We start from the raw sequence: 14,776 nt of genomic DNA, 5'->3' as shown, positions 1-14,776 counted from the left end.
CATTGAATTGCCGAGCATCAGTTCAGTATGGCAGTGTGCACCTGAACCTAGAGGGCCTATCCCTAACTGAGAGAAACTATGCAAGTTAAGACTTGTGGAGCTGTTTTGGAGTGCTTGCAGACTTGCATGAATTCAAACTACAAACTCATGCAAATCTTAACCATTTAAAAAGAAATGGGAGTGCTTTTCTGAAATCTGCAAAAGCTAATTTGGTTTTGTCCAGATAAAGTTGTTTTGCGACTTTTCTCTTTGCAAAGGTTATGGGAATTGAGCAATAGAAGACCCCATAGTGGTAACTTGAATTGACTAAACCTGCATTGACTTCAAACTCTTTATTTTACAGGCATTATTCACAGTGATCTGAAACCAGCAAACTTTCTGATAGTTGATGGAATGCTGAAACTAATTGACTTTGGCATTGCAAACCAAATGCAGCCAGATGTCACAAGCATCATTAAAGATTCTCAGGTGAGATACTTCTGGGAAATGGATGTATACTTTTTATAAAGTGCTATAGTACTTGCCGATCACGATGATTAATGTAACTTCAATGAATACTGAAATTTTATGCTGAATGGCTTTATACATCTATATAAATATTCACATATAGATGAGTTTTTACATGGTTTTATTGAAGAGAATAACAATAGCTTTCAGCCTTAAGAGAAGCAAATTTTCATGATGCTTTTCAGTGCTTGGAGACAAATCTTTTTATCAAGTGAGTCAAATTAATTGCATGCTTCACTTAAAACGAATATTTTTACATGTTTATGACTAGATTGGCACCATGAATTACATGCCACCTGAAGCAATAAAAGATATGTCTTCCTATGGAGAAAATGGGAAACCTCGTTCTAAGGTAACATGTGATCTTTTTTTTTTCTCCTATTCCTTGCATGTTAAGAAAAAAAGTCTTATTTTTCTCAAACTCTTCCACTGAAGCTAGAACTCATTGTGCCACAGTGATGGTGGGCAGAGATTGAAAGCTGAGTTTATTCCTCTCAGCTACATAAAAGTGTTTTGCAGGTGGTGTTTAAGAAAATGTAAGTCCTGAATTAATGAGTAAAATTGAAAGTGAAACAGATGCCCAGGTTTAGGCACTGAAGGAACTGATGATATAATGATAATAGCTAGACTGGTAATAAATGTAAAAATGTTTTAAAATCCATTTTTATGCAGCTATATGAAACACTCTTCTGCTATTTCTTTGCACTGAAATCACTCCAGGCTAGAAATTTTGGGGAGTGTTCCTGGGAGAATCTTCCATGGAGCTGAGGGAGAGGGTCATTCCTCAGTTGCCTATTGTGCTGTTGATGTTCCTTTTGGTTTAGCATAATTCTGTCAAAAATTGGTGGAGCTCTTAGAGTAGTGCTATGTGCTACACAGCTACATTTGAACGTTCTGCATGAATAACCCTGGCTTAGAATCATTTTCTCAAAGCAAGGAAACTTACTTTCTGATATAAAGCATTGTTAGTATGTTTGCTTAAACAACAAAAGATGATGCTGCTTGTGTCATAGTCATATTTTTGAATTCTTTTATCAGAGAGGCATATTTAACAAGAAATGAGTGGTGCCTAATAAGGTATTATAAAAGGTGATATAATGAAGTCTAGTATTTCAGATGACACACCTATGGCTTCTGTGTATTCTGTTAATTTTTCTATGCTACAAAGTATGTATTGTAGAACTTTAAACTTTATGAGGGCAACAGAGTGTGAATGATGAGGAAAGTACTGAAGGAAAGCAATTTGACATTGGCAGCTAAACTTCAGTTAAGGGGCACATAGTTTTGTGGAAAGGTATTAAATCCATACGGATATATACATGCATATATGTATTCAGAGACTGTGACTAACAATTGAATGGAAATATTATTGTCATGAAACACAATCTTATCTTTCTAAAACCAGAATGTTTTCTAGATGGATTTCTTTTAAGGATGATAACTTTGAAAAGTTGCATGTGCAGTGCAGACTCGCTCTGTAGCTCTACTCATCTCTAAGCAAAAATGTAACTGAGGAGTCAGACTCTCTATGTGCCTCTCACTCCTCCAGCCTCATGTGCTTTTCGTCAACTGCTTCAGCAGGAAAAATAGAAAGTCCTCCAGTAAGAAACACCTCAGATGGTAGTGGCTAAAATTTGTATCTGAATCTTTTAAACCCAGAGGAACTGAAACATGGCAATCCCACTTTGGGGATATAGCTGTGATGTTTCACTGATTTCCGGGTTGAATTAATACAGTTAGTACGCCTTTTGTTCAGCTTGTTAAGGACTACCTTTATTCTAAGTTGTTCAAGTAAGTTGATTTTCAAGGTTAATTAATAAAAATAGCTTTCTTAGTTAAAAATGAATGAAGCTGCATCACTGTTCTAGTAGATAATGGCCTCCTGTCTTGGTGGTTTTTGTGTGATAGTTTCTAAGATCTGTTATCTAACATAAAACAGATATACTGTTAAGTGGAAAGACTGTACAGTTATATGATAAGAAACTCTCCTTTTGTCAGTTTAAGTGAGGAGTAATCTTAATTCTTTGGCTTTCATTAGATAAGTCCCAAAAGTGATGTGTGGTCATTGGGATGCATTTTGTACTGTATGACATACGGGAGGACTCCATTTCAACATATAACAAATCCAATTAATAAGCTGCATGCCATCGTTGATCCTAGTCATGAAATAGAGTTTCCAGATATTGCAGAGAAGGATCTTCAAGATGTGCTAAAGGTAATTGTCCCTTAAGATTAATTTGACTTAAATAATAGTGATTGCTTCTATTTAGAGCACATTTTCTTAGAACTTCTGGAGAGAGCCCAGCACAGGACCACCAAGGTGATCAGGAGACTGGAACATCTTTCATACGAGGAAAGGCTGCGGGAACTGGGGCTGTTTAGTCTGGAGAAGAGGAGACTGAGGGGAGATCTTATTAACATTTACAAATATCTAAAGGGGGGGTGTCAGGAGGTTGGGACATCCCTTTTTTCTATAGTAGATAGTAACAGGACAAGGGGTAATGGGATGAAGCTGGAACACAAAAAGTTCCACTTAAACATAAGGAAAAACTATTTCCCTGTTGAGGTGAGGGAGCCCTGGCACAGGCTGCCCAGAGGGGTTGTGGAGTCTCCTTCCTTGGAGGTCTTCATGACCCGCCTGGACATGTTCCTGTGTGACCTGATGTAGGTGGTCCTAACTTTGGCAGGGGAGTTGGACTAGATGATCTCTAAAGGTCCCTTCCAACCCCTACCATTCTATGGTTCTATGAGTTGTGCCTGAGATACCCTTTTTCCACAAATAAATGCTCACTGCTACATGTAGCAACAGGCTTTCTTCAAAAAGAAGACCTAATGAAATAAGAACTACTTCACATAGTTTCCATAGCAAAAGTCTATTTTCATCTCAGTAGCAAATATATGAAGTGGTCTGGAAGGCCTTTGACTGAACAACCCCAAGTAAATACGGTACGTTTTTTGCTGTCCATCCCTTTTCCTCACCCTGCGTGTTTACCTACTTTTGAAACTTGGCCTATGTTGTTCCTCAAACTCTAATTGTGTTGCTCAGCAGGTAATGAACTGAAATCCAGAAGCACTTATCCCTTTGACTTTCATCTTACTGTCATTTTGTGTTGTTCAGATTAAAAGGGTCTTGTAGGTTCTAGTCTTTGGCTCTTCTGAAGCAGTCGCTTGAGTAAAGCAGGATATCAAACTTCACTCTAGAGATAGTTGCTCTTGAAGTCAATTAAGTTAATACGTTATTGTGTTGTGAATTGAGCTTTTGGAGTATGTAGTTTGTCAGTAAGAAGTTCTGACAGGTATCTACAAGGTCTTTTAAAGAACCTCACTGTTAATTCTTAGGAAATTGCTTAATTAATAGGCAAAGCATTCTTCCCCTTCTTTTCATTTCAGCGCTGTTTAATAAGAAATCCTAAACAAAGAATATCTGTTTCGGAATTGCTGGTACATCCCTATGTTCAAATTCAAAGTCATTGTCAGACAGGTATGTTTTATTTTGAAATACATTTTTAGTATTTATAGTTCTATTTGAGAAAAAAATGTTCTACTCGATGCACATCCCACTTACTGCCATAACAACCTGTTTTGTTTAGTGTCTATGTACGTTTCAGAGAATATTTTAGTATTTTACTACTTAAACCTGTTGTAAACTGTACTGGTGATTTGTACATAGTTGTATATAACTTTTGCATAATTCTGAATTAACTGCAGCTGTTCCAAATGCAAAAGCAACAACAGAGGAAATGAAACGCATCCTCGGACAGCTTGTTGACTTGAATTCTCCCAACTCTATTTCTAGAGCTGCTAGGGTAAGTACATCTTCTTTCTCTTTTGTATGGTAGTACATGTTCATACAAACAAAGGTTAGAATGTTTGGTAGTGGAAGCTGAAAGGGTACATCTGTCTCTGCCCAGAGAGGTTGTGGAGTCTCCTTCCTTGGAGGTCTTTAAGGACACGGACATGTTCCTGTGTGACTTGATCTAGGTGACCCTGCTTCTGCAGGGGGGTTGGATTAGATGATCTCTAAAGGTCCCTTCCAACCCCTACCATTCTATGATTCTATGAAAGCTTTAACCACATCTGCAAAAACATTACACATTGTAAAGCTTTTGTTTGCAAGCATTCAGAACATCCCCATCTTTCTGAATGGGAAGGGTTGAAAGGATGATAGTAATCTTGATTTCCAGCTTTTTCTTTCATTTCCACCTCCTAGTATATCTGGAATGCTTTATTTTCAAAATCCCCAACTGCCCCAGAATCTCCTTTCTAAAATAGCCCTTGCTGTGCTGCTTTGCTTTTAAGATGCCCAAAAATGGTAATAGGTCTTTTAAGAACTATTATTATGGAGATATTATCTTAATCCATCTGTCAAGTGTGCAAGCTTTTGGACTGCAACTCTTCTTACTTCCTGGAAGCTGCTGAACTGTTAATGCCTTGCTGTCTCTGTATGTTGAGGTATTATTATTTCAGCCTTTTAGTTTACTGCCTGAAAGAGAAGCTTGGTAATTCTTCCTCAACTCGCTTCTTTCCACCTGTATCTCAGAAGAGGTGGTGGTGATTGAATATGTAATCAGTGAGATGGACTGCAAAACTGATTTCATGGGGAGGAAAGCAAATTCAGTATGCATAAAGTAAATCTAAACAAGTGTATACTTACACTGCTGTCATCTGTACACTGCTGCATACTTACACACTGTCATCCCTCATTTTCTTTATAAATATGGAGGTGAACAATAGACTGACATTTTAGGAATATTTAGGAATATATAGCTTGCACACTCTGAGTATGCAAATACCTCTCTTTCCATGCTGGAGTTTCCACATCAAAGACAACGGAGTAAATGATTTTACATCTCAATAAGTTGTTTGTTCTCTGCCAGTTTGTGAAGCTCTGTACCTTTACTCATCCTGCCAAGTCTCAGTGTATGCATTTTCTTTCAGGCACTATATTGCACTGCAACTGGTACAACTAAATTCACTTGAGTGTGTCTTTTATTCTCTAATTTGGCAGAGAAATTTCAGAATGGGTTTTGGAATATTTCAATGTGTGGTGACTTATTTCAGGAGGCGATATTTGTTTGAAAGATACAGTTTGAATCCATGTGAGATACATTTCTGTTCACCTGAGTACCTTTGTTTTTATTAACTTTCAGACATTATATGAGCAGTGCAACAGTGGTAAAAGACTTGATGTATCAGCATTTGCGAAACTTGGGAGTCAATCACGGACAACAAAATGATGTACTGCTGTTGAGGATGCAACAGAGATGTCTGGTCTGTGTAAAAACATATTCTGTGCTGCTAGCTTTTAAAAGGACACTCAGCATACAGTTCACGTTTTAAAATGTTCTTTGTGTTTCTGGTAATGCTTTTGCAGATCATTAAAAAGAAATTCGTTGAATGCTTTTCCCTGTGGGCTGCTTCACTCTTTGCATGTCTCTTGGACTGAACAATGAAAATTGATAGCTTATGATTATGGTCTTTGTTACTTACCAAGTGTTACAATGTTTGGAGTATCAAGCTCTCTTATCTTCCTGAAGCTAAAACAAAAGAAGTTTCTCAAATGCCAATTGGTGTGCATGAAAAGCATTCAAACATCTCTGTAAATATCTCCTGTGAAATGAACAGAGGATCAGGCTGTTCTTTGGTTGCCAGTGAATACCTCTTCTGTTCAGTTGTGAGCAGAGCTAAGGAAATAAGCCCTCTGTTTTTGTAAGTGATTAGTTGCAGTACTGATACATATTGTCAAATCTATCAGTAATGTAACTGGTAATAAATAACGTAAATGTCACCTATTTTTTTTTTGAGCTGTTCCTGTGGTGGAAGCATCAATAGTGTTCTGAAGTTATACGAATAGAATAACTTCAGTTCTAATAAAAATGCTACTGTAAATCCAATATGTTTGGTTTTGTTTCAAATATCAAAATAATAGGAAACACATCAAGATTCATGATGGTCAGAAATCACCAATTTGGATTTTTAAAAGTATTAATAGTAAGCACTCTCTAAAATGCGCTGAATGCAGCAGAATTGGGTTTTTGATCTTTCAAGGTCCTTTCCAACCCTTAAGATTCTGTGGTTGATCAGATTTTTAATGAGTTACATTTCTGGTGCAAGTGTATGAATTTCAGATTTCCTTAAACCATTGCAAGATGTTAAAATATCATCTAATAGTTTTAAATAGAACAATCTTGCCTTCCATTTCATGACAGCTGCTATACTGTCCTTGGAGACCTTCTAAAATGTGGAACTTGTCATATCTCTATGTTGATCAAGCATTTTGAAAGAGTCTGTTTGCCTTTCCTGTATAATAGCACTGTATATAAGGAGTCCAGCTTAAAGGGGCTCTTTCCTTGTTTATCTGAATGAATTAAAAGTATTACACACTCCTTGATCATTGATGGAAAAAAGTTGAAGGTCAACACTAGGGAAACTTTCCCTGGTGATTTCTGCATGTTCAATCACTGAGCTCATGTTTTCTTAGCTTCAGAAGAGCGTGGAAATGTTTTAAAGTCTTCGTGATAGCGTTTGTATTTTGTTTAAGTTTGGATAACTCTTATTAGGAAAACATGTCACAATGCTTCACAAAGCCCTAAACTGAGGGAGGTTTTTTATTGTAAGCATATGCTTAAATATTTCCAATTTCTTCTTCTGAGTGTATTTTGGATTGTCTGGATTCATAGGATGTAAGTCTTTCTTTGGTTTTGATCTGGGAACATGAGTCTTCACTGTCTTACCGCTGGTTGATTTCTGTGGCTTTCACTTCCACGGCTCTTGAAAGATTTGGAGGATCAAAAATCTGAGTAGCACTGTGATACTGGTTACCTGTCCACCTGAACTTGGAACAGTATTCTGAAATCTCCATAGGGCTCCTGAAGATAGATGGTAGTCTAGTTTAGACTGCTAGGTTTTACCACCTGAAAGTGGTAAAAAGTATGGTTATGCATTCAAACGCTGGAGCTCAAATCATGTGCCCTGAATTTCTTTCTGTTTCTGGTAGAGGTGCATATTTGTAGCACTTCTATCATCTGTATGCCATCTAGAAGGTTGATTAGGGGGGAAAACTGGTCTTTCCTACTGCTGGAGACTTAAGCCAACACATCTGGCCACCTTGGGAAGATGCATCTGCAGTCCAAAGAATTTTTACAAGTTACTTTGAACACCACAAAATGCTGGGTAATTGTGTTAACAGTGAAATAGGCTTTTCTTCTTGTGTTTAAATGGAACTTTTAATGTTCCATCTTCATCCCCTTGTCCTCTTGTGATATAATAGAAAAAAGTGATGCTCCAACCTCCTGACACCCACCCAACATTTAGATATTTATAAATGTTAATAAGATCTCCCCTCAGTCTCCTCTTCTCCAGATTAAACAACCCCAGTTCCCGCAGCCTTTCCTCGTATGAAAGATGTTCCAGTCCCCTGATCATCTTGGTGTCCCTGCGCTGGACTCTCTCCAGCACTTCCCTGTCCCTCTTGAGCTGAGGAGCCCAGAACTGGACACAGGACTCCAGATGAGGCCTCACCGGGACAGAGTAGAGAGGGAGAAGAACCTCCCTTGACCTGCTGCCCACACTCTTGCTGCATCCCAGGCTGCCATTGGCCTTCTTGGCCATGAGGGCACATTGCTGGCTCATGTTCAGTTTATTATGAATCAGGACTCCCAGGTCTGTCTTTGCAGAGCTGCTCCCCAGCAGGTCAATCCTCAGCCTGTACTGGTGCAGGAGGTCGTTCCTTCCCAGATGCAGGACTCTGCACTTGTCCTTGTTGAACCTCATGAAGTTCCTCTCTGCCCAACTCTCAAGCTGGTTGAGATCCCGCTGAATGGCAGCACAGCCTCTGGGGAATCAGCCAGTCCTCCCAGTTTGGTGCCATCAGGGAACTTGCTGAGGGTACACTCTGTCCCCTCATCCAGGTCGTTGATGATGTTGAACAAGACTGGCCCCAGAGCTGATCCCTTTGTTGTTCTTGAGAACTTTCAGTTCTATCCTATAAAAGGGGGATCCCCATTGCCTTTGACAGGTGTATTAGCAGAGCTGAGATGCCTTTATCTTCTCTTTGTCTAGGTAAGCTTATTCTATACCTATAGGAATAGGCATATATTGTACATGCTTCCCATTAGTTTTTATGGGGTATCACTGTTTACTGACAACCCCAGTTAAAGAAATTGGGTTACCTTTTGTCCCTGGAAGACACAACTATTTCTGCAGTGGTCCAGATGCAGAGTGGCATCTGTCCTTTGCATGATTCTGCAGTTCATAGCATAACCTTTTGCCATGCTTGCACATTGTAGTATCATAGAATCACAGAATGGTAAGGTTGGAAGGGACCTTTTAGACATCGAGTCCAACCTCCCTGCAGAAGCAGGTCCACTTAGATCAGGTTGCATTGGTATCACTCATAGAACTATCATTATGTCTTGACCTGAGGTTAGTATCAAAGAGGAGAGACAGTGAGTTGTAAATACTTATCTCAGCAGCAATATTAGAGGAAAAACTTTATTTCAATGTGTTCCTGCTAATTCTCACTGCCATTGATTTGTCAGCTTTTTAATGACTTTATTAGCCCTATGAGAACTGAAGGGTGAGAGAGAAGATCAGCACACACTTTGACCTCAAATGATACATGAAACTTAGAAGTATAGTGTCCCAAACTTTAGTAGCTTTGATTTTCAAATGAGTGTTTCAGAGCTTGCTAATATAATAAAATCTTTCCTTGATAGGTGGGAAACTTTATTCTTTACTCTCTCACACTTGAAGCAGAAAAGCACTTCTTTAACTATTTCTCTAAGTTACTTCATGAAGAATAGAATTTGTGTAACTTTATCAGGCCTCTGCTTAATGTCTGTTTCAAAACTCTTAAACCCTCACCACCTTCACATGCCAGTTAGGACTACCCTGCTGTGAACAGAGCAAGTGCATGTAAGAGTATTAATTATTCTGGGGTGTGGTGTTCCCAAGGCTGTCCACCGCCTCCTTTGTTTCAGGTTAACAATGATTCTCTGGATTACACATGGAGAAGAGAATAGGAGTGGGAACCACTCCTGATACCAACCCTTCTCCCCTCAGCCTGGTCTGGGAGAAAGGCTGAAGCAGGGCGCAGGCAATCTGTGCTCCCCGCAGGAGGAACAGCACATCTCCCTTGTGAGGGCAAACTTGGAGTGACAAACTTAACCTTAATATAAATGTTATTACATGAAACAGATTGTGGAGTTTCAATTAGTCACCTGTGGGGAAGGGGGATTGTTATTTCATGTTTCTAGGGGAAAAAAAATGTACCCTTGTTCCCTGTAATGGCCCTATTCTCTTGATTTATCTTAATGCCAAGCTTTTGTGCTCTTGCAGAAGTTCAGTGGTAGAGCCCTGGCACAGGCTGCCCAGGGAGGGTGTGGAGGCTCCTTCCCTGGAGGTCTTCAAGACCCACCTGGACACATTCCTATGTGACCTGATCTAGGTTGACCTGCTTCAGCAGGGGGATTGGACTAGGCAATCTCTAGAGGTCCCTTCCAACCCCTACCATTCTATGTTTTCAAGCATAATGAATGCATGTGCTAATTGGACTCTGCTTGTCTGTTCTATAAATGTTAAAAGTTGTAAAGCTTGAAGGTACTGAAGAAAAAAATGTTACTCCACAAATTTAATATTCTAGACAGCTTGGGAGAGTGCTCATGGCATGGGAACTGAAACACCACCTCTGGCTGCTGCTTGATGGGGAAAAGAACTATCAGCCTTTTCCTCTGAGAACTGGTGAGGGAAATCTTTGCTGTGCAGAAGCATCTTTTCATTAAGAGTTATGATTGAAATATCTCCTAGCTGCTTGTGTAGATTACAAATCTTGACATACTTCAGCATAAATTAGTCTAATGTTATAATTGTTAACTTTAAGTGTTTTGCTAACTTACCGTGGTTAGTACTGAACATGCAGAGCAGCAGTGCTACAGGCTTTATTGTTTCTATTGCAATTGTATGGTTTATCAGGCCTTTGTCTCATTCCATAACTACTAAAGAACCTGCAGGAAATGTACCTGGCATGTGAGGAGCTTATGAAAGAGGACTGGGGCTGATGAGAGGCAGTGGGTTGTTATCAGTCATCCCTTTCAAATAACATTTTTCTATTGCAAATGGGTAACTGATTTCTCCTCCTGCCCTGCCTCAGTGATGTGCTACAAGACCTTGGCAGCTGCCACTTGCCAGCCCTCAGTCTATTCCTATTGGGTTTTTTTCTTTGCTTTACAGACAACCATCTCCCTTTCCTGGTTCTGCTACCATCTTAGAAGTGTGTGTGAAGTAGGGAATAGTTATGCATGAGTAGCTTTAAAAGGACAGAAAATACCGGTCTTAAATGTTGGGTAACAGAGGTTGCTGCCTCAAGCTTTCTCAAGATGACAAATTGCCCATAACGCATTACTGTCACCCTCAAGGCCCCAGTTCAGGACATTATGAATGGATCAAGTAGGAAGAGAAGATGGCTGACTAAACCAGAGCTATGTCTGTTTGTAATCACTGCTCCTGGATACAACTCCCTGCTCTCAGGGCACTTGTCTGAGGAGCAAGACAAGTCTATCCCCATGGCCATGAAGGAGTCAGACTCTTGCTTCTCATCTAAGTTTCTGCTGCTCAATATGGAGCTGGGCCAAAAGGCAGTGGTTAAATCCCTCCCAGCAGAGAGTGCAGAGAAGGGTGAGAGTTAGTCTGAGGGTAGAGTGGTCAAACTGTCACCCTACTTTGGTGTCTCCTATTTGGTTTGTGTTTGTTCTTTAGTCACCTGGTAGCTTGATGGTGATAAGTACCAAACTAAAAATTAAATGGTAGAAGCAGACTTGGGTTCTGAATCCCAGCTTACTCCTGAGCTCCTCAGCAAGGATCACAGACTGATCCTTGCAGGTGCCAGTTATGGCAAGAGCAAGCTGAAAGCTATTTGCTGCTTTCTTGCCTGTTGTCTGCACTCTCATGTTGCCTTGCTGCTCCCTCATTTTGCATGAGTTCTCAGCAGCAATAATAAAACAAACACTATTTTTTGCCATGTTTGTGTCCTACACACTTCCATGGCTAAGACACATCTTGTTTCAGGTAAGTATAAACTGCTAGTACAAAAGTATTCCCTCCCTGCTAAATGCATGTATTATCTTCCACCTTGGTTATCCATGCCCACTTGCCAAGAACACAAAGCACAGTGAGCCTGCAGAATATGCCCTTGTTTCTTCACTCTTCCACATAAAGTAATTGAGATACATCTTCTTGCATGATAAAGGCTATAAAGAATGGATCAGGCACTGTAAGGTGATAACTTGTAAGGTATTGAGGTACACCAGTATGGAAACAGGAGCAGCCTGCCTTTCATGGGAGTGGGAGTTGCTGAAATGAAACCTGAGATAAAAATCTGACTCTTCACCTCAATTCCTCCCCTTGGCAGGTGGAATATTCACAGCCAAACAGTGATGCAATTCCAAGATGCCAGCTCTAATCAGATGAATTGCTAAAATCCAGGCAGCTTTTGCAATGAAAGAAGTTACCAACTTAATCAGGAATAGTGGTGCTGCTGCTTTTGAACTCATAATAATCACAAGGAATAGGTAAATAGCTAAACAGCATCACCTCCTTGGTATTAACTGAATAGTGTAGAGATCTTCAGCTTGTCTCTGTACCTACTTAATGTGCACATTGCATGGTAAGTACAAGTAAGCTTTGAATACCAGCCTGTTATACGCTTTATCTGTCTCAAGTTCTTCCCTAGTTTACATAGCTGTTGAAAACCCATTAAAGGTACAGTAAAGGATAATAAAATATCTAAGGAAATAAGAATCAGACTCTTGACATTGATACTTGCTTTCTGTCTGGTCTTGGAAGCAAGGAATCATTTAGGTCACAAAGGACACTTAAGGTCAAGGTCAACTGTTAACCTAACACTGCCCAGTCAAGGATAAAATATTTCACAGAATCCCAGAAGGGTGGGAGTTGGAAGGGACCTCTACAGATCACCAGGGTTCCTTCACCTCAACAGGACGACTTTCCTTGTGTTTAAGTGGAATTTTTGTGTTCCAGCTTCTTTCCATTACCCCTTGTCCTTTCACCAGATACAACAGAAAAAAGGGATGCCCCAACCTCCTAGTACCCACCATTTAGATATTTGTAAATGTTAATGAGATCACAGTGCAGTTTCCTCTTCTCCAGTCTGAACAGTATTAGATCCTGCAGCTTTTCCTCAGAAGAAAAATGCTCCAGTCCCCTGATCATCTTGGTGGCCCTGTGCTGGACTCTCTTGAGCATTTCACTGTCCCTCTTGAGCTGAGGAGCCCAGAACTGGACACAGGTCTCCAGGTGAAGCCTCACCAGGGCAGAGGAGAGGGAGAGCAGAACCTCCCTTGACCTGCTGGCCACATTCTTCATGATGCATCCCAGGCTGCTATTGGCCTTCTTGGCCACAAGGGCACATTGCTGGCCTATGTCCACATTGTTTTAAACCAGAACACCCAGCTCCCTCTCTGCAGAGCTGCTTTCCAGCATGTCACCCCCAGTTTTCTGTGAGCCTTTGCTCTGTACATTCCTGGTCTCATTTGCTTAGTTTGACAGAAAGCTGTTTCATACCTTGAGTCTGTACAATGCTTGTTGCATTTGGTGACTTGGAGATAGAGCTCTTGATGCTGCTATTGCAGAGTACCACCATACTTTGAATTATTCTCAACAGGTGGTAAAATTTGTCATCCACATGGTGTTTGGGTGTTCCTACAGTGGGGGTCTGGTTTAGGACTGCACAGCTGTGTGAAGGACAGAGCAGGGACATCCTCTCCAGAGTGGCTAAGTAGCAGTGGAAGGACTCTGAAGCTACCTATTGTACTGAGATGCAAAACAAAACTTCCCTGGCTGCTTCTGCCACATCTGGTTTGGACACATCTAGTGACTTGAGCCTTTGAATCCCAGAATCTTAAGGGTTGGAAGGCAACTCGAAAGATCATCCAGTCCAACACCCCTGCCAGGGCAGGACCAGCTACAGTAGGTCACACAGGAACTCATCCAGGTGCATTTGGAATGTCCCCAGAGAAAGAGACTCAATGAAGGAACTTTTCATGTCAGGGCCTTACTTTGTAAGAGATTGATCCAAGGAACTAATTGAAATTGGTGTGCTAATTGGTAAAATGAGCACTAACAGCATTCCAGGCCCAGGTGGCATGGACTGAAGGTTAAACCATGACAAGGAGTATAAACGAGAAGGGAGTCTGAAGGAGCTTGCAATAGCTGTGCTATGCATTGCCCTGTGGGATTTTTAAAGTAGTCTTATGAACACAGAAATAGAAGGTAGTAAATGTGATAAAAATCTTCAAAATGTCAGAGCTTGTAAATTAGACTACCAGCTATGACTTCCATAACAAATCAAAGGGAGAAAATACATCAAAGAGCAGGGTAAAGGGGATACACGACGGAATATAAACCATCAAAAGCGAATCTTTTGCAGAAATAGTGCTTACAAATCTGCTTCTTTCCAGGGAGTCTGGGAGCATGATACTCATGTGACATATTTGGATTCTCCAGAATCATAGAATCACAGAATGGGGTTGGAAGGGACCTTTAGAGATCACCTAGTCCAACCCCCCTGCAGAAGCAGGTTCACCTAGATCAGGTCACATAGGAACATGTCCAGGCGGGTCTTGAAGACCTCCAAGGAAGGAGCCTCCACAACCCCTCTGGGCAGCCTGTGCCAGGGCTCCCTCACCTGAACAGTGAAATAGGTTTTTCTTATGTTTAAGTGGAACTTTTTGTGTTCCAGCTTCATCCCATTACCCCTTGTCCTGTTACTATCTACTATAGAAAATAGGGATGTCCCAACCTCCTGACACCCACCCTTTAGATATTTATAAATGTTAATAAGATCTCCCCTCAGTCTCCTCCAGACTAAACAGCCTCAGTTCCTGCAGCCTTTCCTCATATGAAAGATGTTCCAGAAGAAGCTACTAATGCAAAATCCTTCAACAGCTCTTAAGAGAACATTAAATGCCAAGACAGAAGAGAAAAATCTCAAGGTGGGAGAAAGCTCTGCAATAAGTCATTCCCACCTAAGGAAGATTAGTGGTAAAGTGAGTCAAGGAACTGTTGTAATGCACATTCCCAGGCTGTCTTGGAGTTAAGTAGCAGATTGATTGCTGATACAGGAGTATTCAGAAAAATAATACTCTGAGCTTCTTATGGGAAAAAAGTTGAACCTTCTGTCTTACTGAACTGCCAGAGGAAGCACCTGGGAGGAAGGTGTCTTTATATGTGCATAACACAAGGGGCTTCCGAG

At 40.5% G+C, this 14,776-nt stretch overlaps 1 protein-coding gene across 1 annotated transcript in view; it reads left to right on the top strand.

Moving 5' to 3' along the window:
- The window catches only part of TTK (TTK protein kinase), a 28,833-nt gene extending 23,089 nt beyond the window's left edge, over window positions 1–5,744 (top strand). The window contains exons 16-21 of the mRNA XM_061990261.1: window positions 344–468; window positions 779–859; window positions 2,546–2,722; window positions 3,898–3,988; window positions 4,216–4,313; window positions 5,658–5,744. Of these exons, the coding sequence (XP_061846245.1) occupies window positions 344–468; window positions 779–859; window positions 2,546–2,722; window positions 3,898–3,988; window positions 4,216–4,313; window positions 5,658–5,744 (659 nt within the window). The remainder of the gene's footprint in view (window positions 1–343; window positions 469–778; window positions 860–2,545; window positions 2,723–3,897; window positions 3,989–4,215; window positions 4,314–5,657) is intronic.
- The last annotated feature ends 9,032 nt before the right edge of the window (window positions 5,745–14,776 follow it).

Source organism: Colius striatus, chromosome 2 (assembly GCF_028858725.1).
Source record: "Colius striatus isolate bColStr4 chromosome 2, bColStr4.1.hap1, whole genome shotgun sequence".
In the NCBI taxonomy this organism is placed as follows: Eukaryota; Metazoa; Chordata; class Aves; order Coliiformes; family Coliidae; genus Colius; species Colius striatus.
The sequence above is the reverse complement of the archived record's forward strand: the minus strand, read 5'-3'. Positions and strand labels throughout refer to the sequence as shown.